This window comes from Podarcis vaucheri (assembly GCF_965113315.1).
Source record: "Podarcis vaucheri genome assembly, chromosome: 2".
NCBI lineage: Eukaryota > Metazoa > Chordata > Lepidosauria > Squamata > Lacertidae > Podarcis > Podarcis vaucheri.
The window spans coordinates 7,932,927-7,954,379 of record NC_138760.1 but is presented as its reverse complement, the minus strand read 5'-3'; the positions used below and the strand labels follow the sequence as shown (position 1 = coordinate 7,954,379).

Sequence of the window (21,453 nt, the reverse complement as noted above, 5' to 3'; positions counted from 1 at the left end):
ATCACATCAATCCAATTGAGGAGGCTTTTCATCATTGGCTGCTGAGCCAACAACACTGGAGAAGGCTTCCAGGCTTTGCAGCAGGACCTTCTGGATTCCAGGAAATCCGGTCTCTGGGCTGTTTTGTTTCTGCTGAGCAAAGAGCTGCTAAGCTGCTGCCAAATGCCACTTTGCGTCTCTAGTTCATAAGTGCCTTAAATGCATTTCCAAACCTATTCAAAATACATGTGCTAATGTACCTGCCAAGCTCACACAAACCAAAGCACATTCACTGTTGCTTTGCCCAGTGATGACATCTACTGGCAGAAGACATGATGTTGCTACCCACCATTGCTTTCTACATTCAGCCTTGGTAGCTCCAGATGTTTCCATAGGTGTTGATTTTCAAAATAAACAAAGCAAGTGACTGGTAACTCCTTCTGCACCAGTTTGTTTGTGAACACTGGGAGAATTCATTCTAGTAATCTGCGTAGATCACAGCTTCATAAGCCTTGGTTTCTCAGAGCCACTACAAAGCCGGGAACTGCTATTTTGAGCCCCCTGAAGTGGCAAAATGTAAGACTCTCTGAAAACAAGAAAACCATTGCCTCATTTATGTTCTACTGACAGCTTCCCATAGCAGCTGATTGTATTTTCCTTGAAAGATACTTCTCATATTTTGAGAATACTTGGCTTTAGGTAAAGGTACCCCTGACCGTTAGGTCCAGTCACGAATGACTTTGGGGTTGCTTGCTCATCGTGCTCTATAGGCCGAGGGAGCCGGCGTTGGTCCGCAGACAGCTTCTGGGTCATGTGGCCAGCATGACTAAGCCGCTTCTGGCGAACCAGAGCAGTGCACAGAAACGCCGTTTACCTTCCCGCCGGAGCGGTACCTATTTATCTACTTGCACTTTGACGTGCTTTTGAACTGCTAGGTTGGCAGGAGCAGGGACCGAACAACAGGAGCTCACCCCATCGCAGGGATTCGAACTGCCAACCTTCCGATCAGCAAGCCCTAGGCTCTGTGGTTTAGACCACAGCGCCATCCGTGTCCATACTTGACTTTGGGAAGGGGCAATAATTTATAGGTAGAGTATAGGCAGTGCTTGCAGAAGCTCCTATGTTCAGTCATTGGCATCACAGATTAAAGGATTATGGGTAACAAGTGGAAGGTGGTGTAGAAATACTTAAAATAAAAATAAAAAGGCCCATGAGGCCACCACCTTGCTGAAGCTAAGCAGGTCTAGTGATTGGGTAAGAGGCTGCCTCCACCTTGGGTTCTGGGAAAAGATATAAATGTAATAAAACAAATTTGCACATTGGTACTCAGCACCAGGGTCAAGGTTTTTTGTTTTTTAAAAAGCTGTTCCTATTGATTTGGATTGTGTTGGTGTCCATCACTTGCAGGTGGGTGAAGTTTGAAGAAGATGTGGAAGATGGAGGAGAGCGTTGGAGTAAACCCTACGTTGCAACCCTCTCATTGCACAGTATCTTTGAGCTGAGGAGCTGCATCATCAATGGGATTGTCCTTCTGGATATGAACGCAAGCACCATTGAAGAAATTGCAGGTGCCCGTTAAGGATGATTAAAAAGGAAAGGAACAGAGTCAGCTTAAGGTGGATTAGAGCCTGAGGCAGAAAATCCAAATGGCACCCTCCTGCTTTGCATACAGCAGACCCCAATTTCACTGCCTGGCACCTTTTCTTAGTAGTGGGGTGGAGATTAGAAGGATTTTTTTGCCAGAGACCCTGGAGGGCTGTCTCCTGTCAGGCAGGCAGTACTGAGCCGTATATGGGCCAAGGGTAAAAGGCAGCCTCATATATTCATATTAAAGGTAAATGGACCCCTGACCATTAGGTCCAGTCGTGACCAACTCTGGGATTGTGGTGCTCATCTCGCTTTATTGGCTGAGGGAGCTGGCGTACAGCTTCTGGGTCATGTGGCCAGCATGACTAAGCTGCTTCTGGCGAAATCAGAGCAGCGAACGGAAACACCGTTTACCTTCCCGCCGGAGCGGTACCTATTTATCTACTTGCACTTTGACGTGTTTTCAAACTGCTAGGTTGGCAGGAGCAGGGACCGAGCAGCGGGAGCTCACCTCGTTGCAGGGATTCGAACCGCCAACCTTCTGATTGGAAAGTCCTAGGCTCTGTGGTTTAACCCACAGCGCCACCTGCGTCCTGACATTCATATTGGAGAAGGGCTAAAACCACCCCATTTTGGCTTCCAGAAATGGGGGCATAATTTTTGGGGTGGGGTGATGAAATTCTATGGTTTCTGGGAAAAGGGGGGTTATTGCCATGTCAACTAGAGACTTTCTCTTTCCATTTATTTTTTTTACTGTGTAAAAAAAATGCAAGGAGCACCAATGGTAGCAGTCAGAGCAGAGACTGGAGAGGGAGGAAGGGGGTTACAGAGAGAAAGAAAGAACCGGTTGCCATCATGGTAAGTGTCCCACTCACCTGAAACTATGCAACTATTTGGCTCCCCACCCCAAAATTTGCCAAAACACCCCCAAACAGGAATGGTAAATTCATGGGAGGGGGGAGATTTTGACTTAGCTGTAGTCCGTATGTGTGGCCAGTTAAGAGTTACATGAGTGTAATTTCCTGATCTGGACCTTGTGCCGCATATGTATCAATAAACTCTCCGCCACAAGGGGTTCCAAAGTTTTACTGCAAACAGTCTTTAAACTTATTACAAAGAATCATTTCAAATATCAACACATTGCTCTTAAACAACTAGCAATGCAGTCCAGTTTTCTTTCAGTTCTCACTTGTTTGTTGTTTATTCGTTTAGTCATGTCTGACTCTTCGTGACCCCATGGACCAGAGCACGCCAGGCACTCCTGTCTTCCACTGCCTCCCGCAGTTTGGTCAAACTCATTTTAGTAGCTTCAAGAACACTATCTAACCATCTCATCCTCTGTCATCCCCTTCTCCTTGTGCCCTCCATCTTTCCCAACATCAGGGTCTTTTCCAGGGAGTCTTCTCTTCTCATGAGGTGGCCAAAGTATTGGAGCCTCAGCTTCAGGATCTGTCCTTCCAGTGAGCACTCAGGGCTGATTTCCTTAAGAATGGATAGGTTTGATCTTTTTGCAGTCCATGGCATGGGACTCTCAAGAGTCTCCTCCAGCACCATAATTCAAAAGCATCAATTCTTTGGCGATCGGCCTTCTGTATGGTCCAGCTCTCACTTCCATACATCACTACTGGGAAAACCATAGCTTTAACTATTCAGACCTTTGTTGGCAAGGTGATGTCTCTGCTTTTGAAGATGCTGTCTAGGTTTGTCATGGCTTTTCTCCCAAGAAGCAGGCGTCTTTTAATTTCGTGACTGCTGTCACCATCTGCAGTGATCATGGAGCCCAAGAAAGTAAAATCTCTCACTGCCTCCATTTCTTTCCCTTCTATTTGCCAGGAGGTGATGGGACCAGTGGCCATGACCTTTGTTTTTTTGATGTTGAGCTTCAGACCATATTTTGCACTCTCCTTTTTCACCTTCATTAAAAGGTTCTTTAATTCCTCCTCACTTTCTGCCATCAAGGTTGTGTCATCTGCATATCTGAGATTGTTGATATTTCTTCTGGCAATCTTAATTCCGGCTAGGGATTCATCCAGCCCAGCCTTTCGCATGATGAATTCTGCATATAAGTTAAATAAGCAGGGAGACAATATACAGCCTTGTCGTACTCCTTTCCCAATTTTGAACCAATCAGTTGTTCCATATCTAGTTCTAACTGTAGCTTCTTGTCCCACATAGAGATTTCTCAGGAGACAGATGAGGTGATCAGGCACTCCCATTTCTTTAAGAACTTGCCATAGTTTGCTGTGGTCGACACAGTCAAAGGCTTTTGCATAGTCAATGAAGCAGAAGTAGGTGTCTTTCTGGAACTCTCTAGCTTTCTCCATAATCCAGCGCATGTTTGCAATTTGGTCTCTGGTTCCTCTGCCTCTTCTAAATCCAGCTTGCACTTCTGGGAGTTCTCGGTCCACATACTGCTTGAGCCTTCCTTGTAGAATTTTAAGCATAACCTTGCTAGCGTGTGAAATGAGTGCAATTGTGCAGTAGTTGCAGCATTCTTTGGCACTGCCCTTCTTTGGGATTGGGATGTAGACTGATCTTCTCCAATCCTCTGGCCACTGCTGAGTTTTCCAAACTTGCTGGCATATTGAGTGTAGCACCTTAACAGCATCATCTTTTAAAATTTTAAATAGTTCAGCTGGAATACCATCACTTCCACTGGCCTTGTTATTTGCAGTGCTTTCTAAGGCCCATTTGACTTCACTCTCCAGGATGTCTGGCTCAAGGTCAGCAACCACACTACCTGGGTGTGATACTAACTATCACTTGTTAGTATAGTCCAATAACTACCATATTTTTTATTGTATTAGACAAGGGTTTTTGACTCAAAAATCATGGGGTTGTACAATACATGGATAGTGGCATGGGGGGGGGGGGAGAAGCGTCGAACCTGCCTGCCAGCCGGTTGGCAGGAGCGCAACTTCCCCCGATGCTGCTGTGTGCAGGAAACGATCTAGGGAGTGTTTCCTGCTTGCAGCTGTGTAGGGGGAGAAGCTCAACAACTTTGGGCCATTTCCCCTCATTTTCTTAAAATTGAGCCCTGAAAAACAGGGGGATCTTATACATGGAGGCATCTCTCTCTGGTTACAGAGAGAGATTCAGAAAAGCAAGCTACTTATTCAATATGCTTTTAGCTTCCAAGAGAGATCCAGACTCCCAGGGATAAGTAATCAATTAACATAACATTGAAACATTAGTGCACCTTTTTGCACTTGTTACAGTTCTCTGTAAAACAGATATCTTGCAAATGCAAACCTCCACATGTCATTTTAGACACATTAAATTCACACATTTTACATGGCCCTGGTCAGGTTGGCTTGCAACCTCAAGATTTCCTCTGAATCTGAGAAAATTGTTACAGCTCTTCATGATTTTGTCATGGATATTCCAGCAAAAATGTGTGTGTTGCATGCTACGCATTTCTACTAAACTATGCTAAAAATGATATGATTTTTTTAAAAAAAATACAAATGTTTCGCTAGCTTTCATGACAATGACTTTTTATTTTTTAAAAGACACCATCAAACCTGACCTCACACCATTGGCAGCCTTGTGAGACTTGCCCATTAAGGAGTGGATTAAGATATTATTGCCAAAGCCCAGGTTTGCTATGGGAAATGCTATCTTTGTTTGCTGTAACAGACTCTAGTCATCCTCTGCAGGAAAGTACACACACTTGTGAGTGATGGAGAAACTGCCCTGAGCTGTTAAAATCTGCATCTTTTGGAACTCTGTGAACTTCAAGCTTACATAGCTGCCTGGAAAACAGAAAGTTGCTTGAGACATTTTTGTAGCTTTTGTTTTCAGAGGCACTTGCTCTTTTGCCTGATAACCAAAGTCATGTGTTAATGGAAGAGTCAGTGGAAGACTTAATGGAGCTTTCTTAATTTTTTCCTTCCAGGAAAGTAGCTTTGTAGAAATGGGCTCTTGATTGACAAGATTCCATTCAAGCCCTCTGGTATCTGATAATTCTTAGCACATTTCCTTCCCACAAGGGTTACCAATATCAGTCAATTACGCGAGATATTTCAATGAGGCATTGTGCTGCAGATTGCTTCTTATTTGATTAGATGCGCAGAGATATAAAACTGACTCAGATTGTGGAAGCGAACTCCATTATCTTGAATGGGGTTGCAGATGCATTATTTAGACGGTGCTTTAGCGTTTCACAAAGCTTATTAACTGAAGGGAAACGCCTGCTTTCTCAGCAGAGACAAAGAGGGATTGTCTACACTGCAGCCTTCTGCATCACAAACCTGTACATGGACTTGGTTTCTGTGGCTTCACATCTGGCATATATATGTTTCAGAGAACCAAGGAATTAAAAGTAGACTGTTTATAGAGAAGAGGAATAGCTTGTGCTTGAGTGATGTTTCTCTGGCTTTGTTGGCACATAGGAACACAGAGTCAAACCATGGGCCCATTTAGCGCAGTATTGTCTGCACTGACTGGCAGCAGCTGTCCAGGGTTTTAGGCAGGAGTCTTTGCTCGCCTTACCTGAAGCTGCCAGGGATTGAACATGGGAGCCACTGAGCTATGTTTTTTGCTTAATTTTTATTATTTTTTTCATATTTTATTACATTTCAGTATCAAAGAATTAGAGAAAATAATAATAATAATAATTCATGACTTAAAACATTGCTTAAATAAAGCATCGACCTCCTTCCTTCCCTCTAACAGACTTCCATATCTCATTACCGTTTTCTCCACATTCCCAAATTCACTTTTTTACCTTAAATCAATCTTTTAAAAATCACCTTCTTATAAGTAAATCAGCTCCTTAATTTCCCATTACCAAACATTTCAACTTAAACCTACAAACGTATTCAACTGTTTACAATTTTCTTTCAAATAGAGTATAAATTTGCCCCAGTCCTTTTGAAACAAATCAACACAGCGATTTCAAATCTTCCCCGTCAGCTTTGCCAGCTCCACATATTTGACCATCTTTACTTGCCAATGTGGGGGGTTCTTGTTGCTTCCATTTCTGGGCCAGGAGTATTCTTGCGGCCGTTGTTGCATACATGAACAAATTTACATCTTTCACTTGAATTTCCTCAATTAACCCCAACAGGAAAGCCCCTGGTTTTTTACTGAAATTATACTTAAATACCTTTTTCAATTCATTATATATAGTATCCCAAAAGGCTTTAATCTTGGAGCAAGTCCACCACATGCTATGTTTTATTTTCACAGTTTTATCTTCAGCATTATTGGGAAAAAGATTACACGTCTGCTACCCTTGGAGGGTGGAAATGGATATCCTACACAATAGCTGTTAAAGCACAGAGACTGTCATAGGCCATGAATGAAGGCAATTTGTTGTTATTCTCCAGGAAATTCAGGGTAGAGAGCAGCAGTGCTGAACTAACCTGATGACTGGATGGTAAGAATGGGTGCCACTCCCCACAGTCTGGAGCTCTCACATCCTTAAGCACCTACAACATGATTACTACCAGTCTGTTCTAACTCAGGAACAAAGGATCCTGCATGCAAAGGACCACAGGACCACAAAGGACCACAGGCCCTCTGGGGTTTCTGACAAGGGTCTCTCCCAAACCCTACATGGGGATGGTGGGGTTTGAATCTGGGACCTTCTGCATGGAAACCAGATGTTCTGTCATTGTGCCATAGCCTTTCCCCTCAAGTCCCCTTACAAGTTGTTCCTGTAGCTCAATGGTAGATCACTGGTCTTGGGTTGACTCCCTGTCATCTCTACAAAGAGTGAAGAACCTTCAACTCCCATAATTCCTGGCTGAGACTAATTGGAAGTTGAGAGTCCAACAATGAATGGTGGGCCACATATTCCTTACCTCTGATGTAGGAAACACTGGAAGTCAGGGATAAGAAAGGTCTCTGTTCAGGACCATGGAGAGCTGCTCTATTCAGTGTCGCTAGGTGGTCCTGGGTTCAGTGGAGCAGTGGTCTATGAACATAAGGCTGGACATGGTATGCTTTCTTTTCTTACACATAAAAATCTCATGAAAATTGCACACAACCCCACCCATCCCCTACTCTCACACAACATTCCTTCGTCTCCTGTCAGTTCCATCTTGTCATTCCTCTGGTTGTATTTTGCTTTCCATGCTGGCTCTAGGGCCACCAATAGTTATTTTCCTTTCTTGGTTTAGATGGTTTTTTTTAAAATACATTTTTATTAATTTTAACATTCAAATTATAAAACATACCGCACAATTTATTGCAAATACAATCTTATTGGACTTCCATCAGCACCTCTGATGATCCCCCATCTTAACCATTTCTTATGCATTTCTTAACTTTGTATTGTCTTTACATCTCTTAACATAACATCTCCCCTTCTCCATTTTTACAATACTTCCAATATTACTCCTCACAGAACTTCTTGCAAATCTACAAACGTCGTCTGGCCATCACAAATACTTTTCAATTAATTCGTAAATTTACTCCAGTCTTTGGTAAATTTCTGATCGTGCCGGTTTCGGATCCTTCCTGTTAGCTTGTCTAATTCTGCATAGTTCATTAACTTCATCCTCCATTCTTCAATGGTTTAGATGGTTTTTTGAAAAGGTCTGGACAAATTCTTGGAGAGCAGGGTTGCTGTTGGCCATTAGTCATGATAGCTAAAGGGAACGTCCATGTTTAGAGGCAGTCTCTCTCTGCATAACACATGCTGGGGACAGAGAAGAGGAATGGCTTGCTTGTGAGCTTCCCACATATATCTGGCTCCACTTAAAAACAGTGAGACAAACCCAGTGGATCTGGGTGTGATCCGGTAAGGGCATTTTTGACATTCTTTCACTGCTAAGGGCCAAGCTAGATGTTATATTAATTTTACTGTTGCATTAAAAGATGCCAGTAGCAGCTGCGATGTGTGTACATTGAAATTTACGGTAAGCCCTCAATTTACTCGGGGTTTTCATTCTGGGGATCATGCCTAAAGCCAAAATTGTGTATAGTCAAAATCCATTGGGTTCAATGGCAGGCAGGATCCCCCCCAGAACCCCCCCTTTCCACTCCCTTTTAAATGATTTTTTTAAAAAAATTTTGGTCACACACATAAAGCTGAATGTGCACAAGTTAAATGCACATAAGTGGCAGACTTACTATATTGGGATCACAGCTGATGGGAGAGTGCAAGCCTCTTCTCCATTTTTGCAATCCTGAGAAAATTTGGTCCTCCAGAGCTGCTGTTGGAAGGAGAACTCTCGTTGGCTCTCGCACTACCAGCTGCAACTGGTCTGACATCTGTGACCATTCCTGGACCAAGAAAGCTTGGCTACAGTAGTTCATACATGGTTTAATTCAAGACTGGATTACTGCAATGCTGTCAAGCGTGGGAGTTCCCCTCTCCCTTCGGTAGCTCACAGATAAGAATTAACGAGCAGTTGATAGATTTATAGTCCTTTTATTGCAGCATCATGTTGCCAGCACAAACAGACAACCCTCCGCAAGGAGATCAGTTGCCTACTTTGAATCCTCCTTCCGACTTCCGCTGCAAGGGGGTGCCAATGGGAAGTTCCTCCCCCTCTTTGCCTCCTTTGTTCTCTGATACGTTCGGACCTCGGAGTCCACGGGGAGGGGGGTTCCCCCCCACTCTCAGTTGATGTGTCTCCCAGCTGCCCCCTCCCTTCTGGATCTCTTAGCATTATCTCATAGCTGGGTAAAAAGGTAAAGGTAAAGGACCCCTGACACTTAAGTCCAGTTGCGGACGACTCTGGGGTTGCACGCTCATCTCGCTTTACTGGCCGAGGGAGCTGGCATTTGTCCGCAGACAGTTTTTCCGGGTCATGTGGCCAGCATGACTAAGCCGCTTCTGGCAAAAACAGAGCAGCACACGGAGACACCATTTACCTTCCTACCAGAGAGGTACCTATTTATCTACTTGCATTTGACATGCTTTTGAACTGCTAGGTTGGCAGGAGCTGGGACCGAGCAACGGGAGCTCATCCTGTCGCAGGGATTCAAACCACCGACCTTCTGATCAGCAAGCCCTAGGCTCTGTGGTTTACACCACAGCACCACCCTCTTAGAATCATAGTATCATAGAATCATAGAATCATAGAGTTGGAAGAGACCACAAGGGCCATCGAGTCCAACCCCCTGCCAAGCAGGAAACACCACCAGAGCACTCCTGACATATGGTTGTCAAGCCTCTGCTTAAAGACCTCCAAAGTAGGAGACTCCACCACACTCCTTGGCAGCAAATTCCACTGTCGAACAGCTCTTACTCTCAGGAAGTTCTTCCTAATGTTTAGGTGGAATCTTCCTTCTTGTCGCTTGGATCCATTGCTCCGTGTCCGCTTCTCTGCAGCAGCAGAAAACAACCTTTCTCCCTCCTCTATGTGACATCCTTTTATATATTTGAATATGGCTATCATATCACCCCTTAACCTCCTCTTCTGCAGGCTAAACATGCCCAGCTCCCTTAGCCGTTCCTCATAAGGCATCGTTTCCAGGCCTTTGACCATTTTGACTTACTCCTCCTTAATCTGTTTAGCTTCTGTGTCTGCCTCTCTTTCTGCTTCTGAAAACACTAGAGGTGAGCCCCCCCCCGAATATCCCCCCCCCTCTTCTGAGAGGAGCTGATCCGCCTGTGACTGCATTCCTCAGTCTTCAGATCCAGACCAACGCGCTGTATGTGGGGCTTCCCTTGTGCTTGATCTGGAAGCTGCAGTTAGTGCAAAATGCTGTGGCACCATTGGTGACAGGTGTGAGACCTTGTCAGACCTGTGCTGAGACCAGGTCTGTATTGATTGCCAATTTGCTATTGGACCAAATTTAAGATGTTATTATTAGTAAAAGGTAAAGGTAAAGGGACGCCTGACCATTAGGTCCAGTCGTGGCCGACTCTGGGGTTGCGGCGCTCATCTCGCTTTATTGGCCGAGGAAGCCGGCGTACAGCTTCTGGGTCATGTGGACAGCACGACTAAGCCGCTTCTGATGAACCAGAGTAGCACACGGAAACGCCGTTTACCTTCCCGCTGGAGTGGTACCTATTTATCTACTTGCACTTTGACATGCTTTCAAACTGCTAGGTTGGCAGGAGCAGGGACCGAGCAACGGGAGCTCACCCCGTCACGGGGATTCGAACCGCCAACCTTCTGATCAGCAAGTCCTAGGCTCTGTGGTTTAACTCACAGCGCCACCTGTGCCCCTTGTTATTATTAGTAAATAACCACTAATAACCTTAACCACTTGGAACCAGTTTACGCACAAGATTGCCTTAACTCATATATGACCACTGAGCCACTTCAGTCTCTGGAATTGGCATTTGTAAGAAACCAGTCTTTAAATGTGGCAGTATCTACACTTTGAAACTCCCTGCCTATTGACACTAGGCAGGTACCTTCACTGCACTCTTTGGGGCACATGCTAAAAGCATTTTTCTTTAGACAAGCCTACCCAGACTTGGACAATGTTGATGTATGCTTTAATCTGTATTTATTTGACTGCCATAAAAAAATAAAATTCCATTGATGTTTATAACTGTTTTCACTGCGAATTTTATTGTTTATTGTCTTTGTTGAACTTCTTTGAGGTTTTATGTGTGTGTGTGTGTATATATATCAATATATCTATATCTATATCCATCTCTCTCTCTATATATATGATATATAAATAAAGCAATCAAGTGGTTTATGAATTTTATGAATTGCAATAAAATTTTAATGACTTGGAGTTTCTCCCTTTCAGACATGGTTCTGGATCAATATGAACCTTCTGAGGAGATTGATAAGAAAACCCGTAAAAAAATCTGGGAAGCCCTTTTGAGGAGTCATCACCATCAGAATGGAAAGAAGAAAAACATCCTCCCAATTGTCCGCTCTTTAGCTGATGTCTCCCAGAAAAAAACTGAACCTCCCTCGACAGATAAAGCAGGTGAGAGTCCCTGGAGGTCTGTACGGTCTGGTTGAATTAGCACAATAACCTGTGCATCTCCTATCATGCCTCCCTAGCATCCAACCAGTCTTCTCAGTGCCACCTTTGTTCTGTTATGGAGTCCAGGGCAACATACACATGGTTCCCAGGAGGTCTCGCATCCCGACTTAGACCTGCTTAGCTTTAGCAAGTTGGTGCACTTGTTTGCCTTCAGCTGCTACTCTGGGACCCTTATTCTGGCTAATTTGTCCTCCAGCACTAAAAAGGTAAAGGACCCCTGACAGTTAAGTCCAGTTGCAAACGACTCTGGAGTTGCGGTGCTCATCCCGCTTTACTGGCCGAGGGAGCTGGTGTTTGTCTGCAGACAGTTTTTCCGGGTCATGTGGCCAGCATGACTAAGCCGCTTCTGGCAAAACCAGTTCAGCACATTTACGGCATTTACCTTCCCGCTGGAGCGGTACCTATTTATCTACTTGCACTTTGACGTACTTTCGAACTGCTAGGTTGGCAGGAGCAGGGACCGAGCAACAGGAGCTCACCCCATCGCGGGGATTTGAACCGCCGACCTTCTGATCGGCAAGTCCTAGGCTCTGTGGTTTACACCACAGTGCTACCCGTGCCCCTACCCACCAGCACTACCTAGGTTCTAATATTAAAGGGCACTAGGGAGGTCATTGGCTCATTTGGGCAATACTCACCACCCCCTGTCCCCAACTTAACCTAGCACATGGAGCAGAAGTGAGTGCATACAACTCTCCTGCGTTGCCTCTGCTGTCGTTGCTTGAAAATGCAGAGACTGGTCATCTGATCTACCGTATTTTTCGCTCTATAAGACACACTTTTTCCCTCCTAAAAAGTAAGGCGAAAGGTGTGTGCGTCTTATGGAGTGAATGCAGGCTGTGCGGCTATCCCAGAAGCCAGAACAGTGAGAGGGATCGCTGCGCAGTGCTCCCTCTTGCTGTTCTAGCTTCTGGCTTAGCCCCTCAGTCCCTTCCCCCACCTCCTGGGGAAGCCCCCAAGAGCCGCGCTTCCTTTAAAGAGAGTGATGGGCTGTCAGTGATGGGCTGCCCTTCTCCCTCCTTAGGGAAAGGCCCGCAAGCGCCGCGCACACGCTCCATGCGGCTCGTGAAAGGGAGCGCTGAGCAGAGTCTGGGATGCATACAGGTTCTGCTCAGCGCTCCCTTTAAAGATTTTTTTCCCTTGCATTCCCCCTCTAAAAACTAGGTGCGTCTTATGGTCAGGTGCGTCTTACGGAGCGAAAAATATGGTAATCCTGCATATTGTGTGCAAATTGTGTAAATGAAAATCAGCCTTCTGATTTGCACAAGAGCGGGAATAAATCAGATGATCTGTTCCAAGTGTTCAGGCAGAGAAGGGGACAACATACAAAGTGGCAAGGAAGGAGCTATGTGCACTTGTTTCCTTATGTACGTTAGGTTGGTGGGATTGTTGTCCAAACTGGTGTTGGCACTAACTTGCCTTATACACCCAGTCGATAGCTGTGGTCTGCTGGAGAGCGTCTCCTGCAAATGCCAGAGGACTCAGAAGCCCACTCTGGTCTCGCTGCCCCTGTTCTGTGCTTCATGGAAATAGACGGAAATATTTTTGTTCCAACATGCCACCCCGTCTTTCCTACAATTGTCCACTTGCTTGTTTTGATCTTGTTTTAGTCTTGTTTTAAAACGTGTTTACTGTTCTTGTGTTTTTAACTGTTTTTATCCACTTTGTGGGTAAATCGCATCAAGGTGGTGGTTTAGAATAATTGTAATTACAGTAGCAATACAGTGGTACCTCAGGTTACATGCGCTTCAGGTTACATACGCTTCAGGTTACAGACTCCGCTAACCCAGAAATAGTGCTTCAGGTTAAGAACTTTGCTTCAGGATGAGAACAGAAATTGCGCAGCGGCAGCAGGAGGCCCCATTAGCTAAAGTGGTGCTTCAGGTTAAGAACAGTTTCAGGTTAAGTACAGACCTCTGGAATGAATTAAGTTCTTAACCTGAGGTACCACTGTACTCTTTTTTTAAATTTATTTTTTTTATTTCCTTTTTTGTTGATACACCGAGAAAAAAAAGGAAGAAAAGCAAAAATCCAAATGAAAAAAATAATGAACACAAAATTATTTACAAAACCATAAAGCAATATTTGGTCTTTGAACTATAGGCCCGACCTTCCATCTATTCCTTACTTCAATTATATAATACACATTTTTATCATAATTTAACTAATCCTTAATTTGTCTTAGGTCTCACGTCTTTCTTAAAGCTACTACTGAAATTATTCGAATGCTGTGACAGAGTTTAAACTGCTGTAATTATTTTTCAAATATACTTTAAAGACCTCCCATTTTGAGACAAATTCCTGTTTCGGTTTATTCTTTATTTTTTTCTGATAGACTATCTAACTCCGCATATTCTGTCAATTTTTGAGTCCATTCATGAATAGAGGGGATTTCATCACTCTTCTATTTTGCAGCAATAAGAACTCTTGCTGCAACTGTATCATATAAAAAGATACCCTTCATTTTTCCCGGAGTAGCAATACTCTTAATGAAGAAGCACCACCCACATAAAATTGGATATGTGGATGGAAACAAATGCTTCATGTAATTTGTGCTGAGAAAAAGTGTGTGTGTGTGATTTCATGCATATAAATGTGCACTTGGTGAAAATGTATCTATAGATGGTGATATTCTGAAACTAACCATTAACATGCAAAGTAAAAAAAATTCCTTCCAGTAGCACCTTAAAGACCAACTAAGTTACCGTATTTTTTGCTCTATAAGACTCACTTTTTCCCTCCTAAAAAGTAAGGAGAAATGTGTGTGCGTCTTATGGAGCGAATGCAGGCTGCGCAGCTATCCCAGAAGCCAGAACAGCAAGAGGGATTGCTGCTTTCACTGCACAGCGATCCCTCTTGCTGTTCTGGCTTCTGAGATTCAGAATACTTTTTTTCTTGTTTTCCTCCTCCAATAACTAGGTGCGTCTTGTGGTCTGGTGCGTCTTATAGAGCGAAAAATACGGTAGTTCTTGGTATGAGATACACTGAAGAAGTGTGCATGCACACGAAAGCTCATACCAAGAACTAACTTAGTTGGTCTTTAAGGTGCTACTGGAAGGATTTTTTTTTACTTTGACTATGGCAGACCAACACGGCTACCTGTCTGTAACATTAACATGCAATTTCATCTAGAATTATTTCTCTTCATTTCTTCCAAGGAGTGAGCTCACCAAGTGCCCCACCGCCTCCAGGCTTGGACGCTAAGAATGGAATAATCCATGATATTACCCCAACAGACTTAACTAAGGTGCAATCTTCTTTGCTCGTCTATTCAACTTAAACACTGTCGTTTGGCTCTCAGTTTACTTATGTTGCTAATAAGATATATAAATCCCCCAATAAGATTCAGTTCAAAATTAAAACAATAAAATTGTGTTGTTTGGATTGCAGAAGAATCTTCTTCTTCTTTTTTTTTTTAAGAAAGCAGTGTGATAATGTGTACCCCTAGGGATATGCAAAACAGTTGCAAAGGAAACACAGCATATTTTTATATTTTTTATCATAGTAGAACTTTTATATTGTATTATATATAATAAAACAATACCTTATAATTCTGTAGAGCAGGCATGGCCAAACTTGGCCCTCCAGATGTTTTGAGACTATAATTCCCATCATTCCTGACCACCGGTCCTGTTAGCTGGGGATGATGGGAGTTGTAGTCCCAAAACATCTGGAGGGCCAAATTTGGCCATGCCTGCTGTAGAGGTATGTAGAGTAGAACTGTAAAAGCAAATTGCTGCCTGGAAGCAGATGGCCATTATAGACTGTCTCTTGCTAGATTATTGACACATAGTCCTGGTGTTTAAAATGTATGGTGAATGTGCAGCTGTACACTTAAAGGTAAAGGTAAAGGGACCCCTGACCATTAGGTCTAGTTGCGGCCGACTCTGGGGTTGTGGCGCTCATCTCGCTTTACTAGCCGAGGGAGCCGACATACAGCTTCCGGGTCATGTGGCCAGCATGACTAAGCCACTTCTGGTGAACCAGAGCAGTGCACGGAAACGCCATTTACCTCCCTGCTGGAGCGTTACCTATTTATCTACTTGTACTTTGACATGCTTTCGAACTGCTAGGTTGGCAGGAGCAGGGACCGAGGAATGGAGCTCACCCCATTGTGGGGATTCGAACTGCCGACCTTCTGATCGGCAAGTCCTAGGCTCTGTGGTTTAACCCACAGCGCCACCCGCGTCCCAGCCGTACACTTAGGCGTGGGCATTTTCACAGGAGAGACAATAGGTGAGAAAAGGGTTGAAGATTCCTCACTGCTTGCCAGTTCTTCCATGCAATTGTCCTTCCTGCCCCTGTTTTACTGTGACAAGTGGACTTTGGTTTTCCTTGCAAGAAATAGCTCTACCCTCTCAGTTTGCTATTTTGAGTGTGTCCAGACAGATCTTGCTGTTCTTGATCAATTGGCCAGTGTGGAATGGTCAGTTAGGTAAAGGCAGGCAGATCTCTGGTTTCCTGTAACAGGAATATTTATTATGAAGGAGCAATTGTTTTTTAATGAATACATTTGAGGTAAAGTCTTGATGGCTTATCTGATCCCTTGTTACCCTACAAAAAAAAAAAAAAAGGCCAAGCCAGTGAAGAGGGAGTATCCCCAAAATTATGTATGAAAAGGAGGAGTAATCACAACAATACAAAGACAACACGTAGGCTAATAGTTAGTAGAGAATATATAACAGAATAATGATATCATTCAAATTATAGGAATAAAACAATCAAAATTCATATACAGTCTTGCCCCGCAAGATGAATGCCTCGCAAGACGGAAAACCCGCTAGACGAAAGGGTTTTCTGTTTTTGAGCTGTTTCGCAAGACGATTTTCCCTATGGGCTTGCTTTGCAAGACGAAAACATCTTGCAAGTGTTCCGATTTTTTTCCGCTTGCCCCCCTTTTTCTAAGCCGCTAATCCGCTAATAGCCTTTTAGCCGCTAATCCGCTAAGCCTTTAATAGCCGCTAAGCCTTTAATAGCTGCTAAACCGCTAATAGCGCTAATCCGCTAAGCCGCTAATAGGGTTGCTTCGCAAGACGAAAAAACCGCTAGACGAAGAGACTCGCGGAACGGATTAATTTCGTCTTGCGAGGCCCCACTGTATACAATATAGCAGAGTGGTAGTGAGGGTCGTCAAGCCGTGTGTTCAAAACAGATGTCTAAGGACAGTCTCACAAAGCCTCTCCTCCTCCTAGAGGGGAGTTATTGTGAGCGGAAGCCATTCCCGCTTCGGCAGGGGGGCATGTTTGGCCCCCTGCGTCATCTCCGGCTGCTGTGCTGCCCCCCAGCAGGCCAGCCAGTAGGGTTGGCCCAAAGGTGGGGTTTAGCCTCATTCAAGCGGTCGCGGCAGCCTTCGCGCCTCATTCTGCTCCTCGGAAGACATCGGATCACCTGCCCGCCCTCTAGGCTAGGTTTATGCTCTTGACCTTGCTATGGACCTTGGTCGGTCACCCTGGTTGCCCAGGGGGCCTGGTAGGAGTTTTTATCCATTTGACTAATTGGCACTAGCCTCTTGGTTTTTCGCTTACCTCATAGCAAATCATCACGAGTTTTCCAGTTTTGGCGGTTAGGCATTGGAATATGTGTTGTGTGTTGGAGGGCGGGGTGTGGCCATCACCTATCCCGCCCCATGTTGGGTATTCCATTAAAGGAATCCGGTGGTCGTGGATCCTGCCCAATGCCCTGCTGGTGGCTAGGGCCATGGCATGACGCCCGGTGACATCAGGGGGAGCTTCTTCTTTTTTAAAAAATTTTTTTAATTGATTTTCCATACAGTTATACATTTTTATCCAAAATACAACAAATTATCTCTGTTTTGAACTTCCTTCAGCGTCTCTGACAGTCATCCGTATTTATAACTTTAGTTACACATTCCCTTCTTTCGTATTGCCGTTATGCTTCCCTGCTCCCCCTATTTCATATTAACAATACTTCTCTATTTTTACAGTGCCTCTTGAAATCCCACTAGCGTTGTGTTCACGCCACATATGTTTTTCAGATAATCTACGAACTTTCCCCAGTCTTCGATGAACTTTTGGTCATCAGGGGGAGCTTCAGTTGTATTTGCATCAACAAGCTCCTCCCACTGGCTGTTAACCTTCAAATGACGCCTGCTGTGTGGGTGGGGTCATATATAGGTTGTTTGATCCAATGCCTAAGCCAATACCGCTCACATGCTGTAACCAATAAAAGTTGTGACTCTTTTCAGCCCATTAACCTAAAATACTTGTGTCCTTGTCTCTTATTCACCACGACATGCATCGGGTCCTTGACTCACAATAGTCTTTCAAAAGTTGCAACAGAAGACATATTGATAGACTTTACTTTTGAAACTTTTGAGACGTCTTCTGTTATTCCTATAATTTGAATGATATCATTATTCTGTTATATGTTCTCTACTATTAGCCTACGTGTTGTCTTTGTATTGTTGTGTTTGGTTCTTATTGCCACACAGGGGTTTGTTTTGGGTGAAAAGGCCATGTCTGGGAGGGTGAAAATGCTTGCCAAATTGTATCTCAGCCCTAGAAATTATGCCCTGTTCTTTGGAATTAGGCAGAGCTTCATTTTATGAAGAAGATTCCCACTGGAGCAGAAGCCTCAAATGTTCTTGTGGGAGAGCTGGATTTTCTTTCTCGACCGGTTATTGCCTTTGTGCGCTTATCACCAGCCGTTCTTCTCCCAGGCATGACTGAAATTCCTCTTCCTACCAGGTAAGAGTTGTTGTTACTGTTGTTTTGTTGGTTGTTGTTGTTGTTTAGTCGTTTAGTCGTGTCCGACTCTTCGTGACCCCATGGACCAGAGCACGCCAGGCACTCCTGTCTTCCACTGCCTCCCGCAGTTTGGTCAAACTCATGCTGGTAGCTTCGAGAACACTATCCAACCATCTCGTCCTCTGTCGTCCCCTTCTCCTTGTGCCCTCCATCTTTCCCAACATCACGGTCTTTTCCAGGGAGTCTTTTCTTCTCATGAGGTGGCCAAAGTATTGGAGTCTCAGCTTCAGGATCTGTCCTTCCAGTGAGCACTCAGGGCTGATTTCCTTCAGAATGGAGAGGTTTGATCTTCTTGCAGTTCATGGGACTCTCAAGAGTCTCCTCCAGCACCATAATTCAAAAGCATCAATTCTTCGGCGATCAGCCTTCTTTATGGTCCAGCTCTCACTTCCATACATCACTATGTTTTGTTGGTGTTGTAGGCTTAACAACAACAACACGAATTTGTGATAATGAGAACTTGTATGCATTCCTGTAATTTGCCCAGCTGTCATTTGCATTTTTGTTTTTGCAGAATTTGGAATTTTGTGCTTAATTATTATTTGTCTATGACGGGGGGGGGGGGAGCAGACTGAGATTTGAGGGCAGGCATTGATATTAATAACCCCTTTATTATTGGGGAAAGGTTCCAAACTTCTGATTGAGGGACTGACCAAGTTTCTTAAATGATATCTGCCTTTCCACACTTTGAGGCAAAATTGCCAGTCATTCCCCCCCTGCTTTTCTTCAAATTAGGATAATTGAAACTTGCTGATTGAGCAAAACCTCAAAAAACCCCAAAAGAGAGTAGAAAGCAAGCATTTCTACACAGCAGAAAACCTATATAAAGCAAGCATTTATGTTTTGTACCATTATGATTTATTTGGAAACCAGAGGTCTTGGGTGCTTGTACTTGGGAGATTGAAGATGTATATTGATAATGCTCTATATTTACCCCAGGATATAACATTTGCTCCATAAAGTGTGGAGATGGTTTTCCTCTGGGGAACTGACCCAGATTAATATTTTAGGAACCTCTAGGCTAGTGAGTAGGGAAATCCGGAATGTTCCTTCCCTTCTGTTCCCACTTGATATGTTTCACGCTGCCGCCATTGAAACCATTGTTGTCACAGGACAGGAAGAAGGTGCAATGCCTGAATTGGAAGAGAGGTTGATGTCACCTACCACCCCAACTTCCCCCAAATGAATGAGGGCCAAAGGAAGCCTGCAAGCATGAACTAGCCTCAGTTGGTTGGGGCTGGGAGGAAAGTGAGCCTGACAATTCAGCTTGGTGCCCCAATGGGTTGTAGAGGGAACTTGACTCTGACAGTGTATATCTGGGATCCCAGTCCTCTCCTCACTGTGATCATTAAACTTTGGTTACCAGATTTTTTCCAATGAATCCGGGGACACTTTTTTAAAAAAAGCTGAGTACCATATAAGGCGACTTTTGAACCCCAGAAAATCTTCTCCAAAGTCGGGGTCGCCTTATACGCTGGGTATGGTTGTGGCAGGTGGCGATGGATGTGCGGGAGGCAGCCAGGCAGTGGCTGTGGGCTGGAGAGAGTTAACCCGCGTGGCGACAGCTGTGTGGGAGGCAGCCAGGCAGTGGCTGCGGGCTGGAGAGAAGAACCGTGACTCTTCCCACCCACCCCGTTCCAAGCCCTTGCCCTCTCACTCACTTGCCCATCCTGCCACCATGGGGACCGCCGGATAGCAGGCAGCTATCCCGAAGCAGCAGCAGCTGTAGCCTCCCCTTCCCGCGGTGAGGTGGTGCGTGGCTTCGGCCAGGGCTCCAAGGAGCTGGGCATCCCCATAACTGCCAGAACCACCAGGCGCTAAGCACAGCCTGCCGCTTTGCTGGATGGCCAATTGGGGCTCACTCACTTCACTCACCTCGCCTCAGGCTGCTGCTAGTTGGCTGCAGGCGGGGGTAGTCTTATATGGCGAGTATATCCCAAACTCTATATTTTTACAGGAAAAGTTGGGGGTCGTCTAATATGCCCAGTCGCCTAATACGCTGGAATCTATGGTAGCAAGAGGGAGTCAGTAGTGGGGATGGTGAGGCAAAAGACCTTGGGCCCAAGCCCACATGCATATTGTATAAAGGTGCAAAGCCCTTCTTTTGCACCCTGTGAAACATAAATGCACAGAGGTTTTTTTAAAAATGGGCAATGGTGCGTTGCCCGTCCATGACTCCTGAACCTCCCCTGATCTGTCAAAACAAAGGGGGAAGGGGCCAGGAGATCTGCACTGCCGGACATCCCTGGTTCCCCTTCGGCAGTGGCGGCAGCAGCGAGCAGCTCCTGAAACCAGCCAACTGCGCTACCAGGCTGGCTCTGGGCTTCTGAGGCTGCCACTGCCACGTTTCCCGGGGACAGATTTGCAAATCTGGGGATATTTTGGGGACAGAATTTGTCCGGGGACGGATTTGCAAATCCGGGCACTGTCCCTGGGAACTAGGGACATCTGGTAACCCTACATTAAACTGCGCCACAGCATCATGGATATAGGTGGTTGGGAGGTCGTGGAAGACAGGCTTCATCAGAGCCCAGTTTTTCTTCCCATACTTTTGAAATGTTACATGTTACATACTTGGCTTAAAGAAGGCATCTCCAAACTCGGCCCTCCAGCTGTTTTGGGACTACAACTCTCATCATCCCTAGCTATCCGGACCAGTGGTCAGGGATCATGGGAATTGTAATCCCAAAATGGCTGGAGGGCCGAGTTTGGGGATGCCTGCCTTAAAGGAATGTTAACTTCTCAAAGCCTTAAAAAACGTCTGCCCCATTCCCTCCCCCCTCTTCCTAGGTTCATGTTTATCTTGCTGGGTCCATTAGGGAAAGGACAACAGTATCATGAGATTGGAAGGTCAATGGCTACCCTCATGACTGATGAGGTACAGTAAAATACAAAATATATTTTCACCCCTTTTGTTTGCATTGCTTTGCCTTTCTGCCATAATCCAAGCTTCAGGAAGAATGTCACAATGATCAGAGAATAGAAATGCAAAACTGTTGCTAGAAATATGAGACATTTTGCTCGGGCTGCTACCCATTTTGTGAAATTCAAATTTTAAAACAATAAAGAAGCAGATACATTAACATTATACATTAGAATAAACTATATGAGCATTGTTTGCAACAGATTATTGAAAGCATATATACTTCAATGGTGATCCAACCCATTCTATATTCAACCATACTCTTTTTTTGAGGGAGAA

General features: G+C 44.6%; 1 protein-coding gene across 3 annotated transcripts in view; it reads left to right on the top strand.

Annotated features, from left to right (window-relative positions):
- The window catches only part of SLC4A8 (solute carrier family 4 member 8), a 70,599-nt gene that overhangs the window by 19,183 nt on the left and 29,963 nt on the right, over positions 1–21,453 (top strand). For all 3 annotated transcript variants that reach the window (XR_014214997.1, XM_082205483.1, XM_082205484.1), the window contains exons 5-9: positions 1,387–1,547; positions 11,239–11,424; positions 14,643–14,731; positions 18,034–18,191; positions 21,042–21,129. Coding sequence is in view for 2 of the 3 variants with exons in the window: in XM_082205483.1 (XP_082061609.1) it covers positions 1,387–1,547; positions 11,239–11,424; positions 14,643–14,731; positions 18,034–18,191; positions 21,042–21,129 (682 nt within the window). In the remaining variant the exon portion in view is untranslated. The remainder of the gene's footprint in view (positions 1–1,386; positions 1,548–11,238; positions 11,425–14,642; positions 14,732–18,033; positions 18,192–21,041; positions 21,130–21,453) is intronic.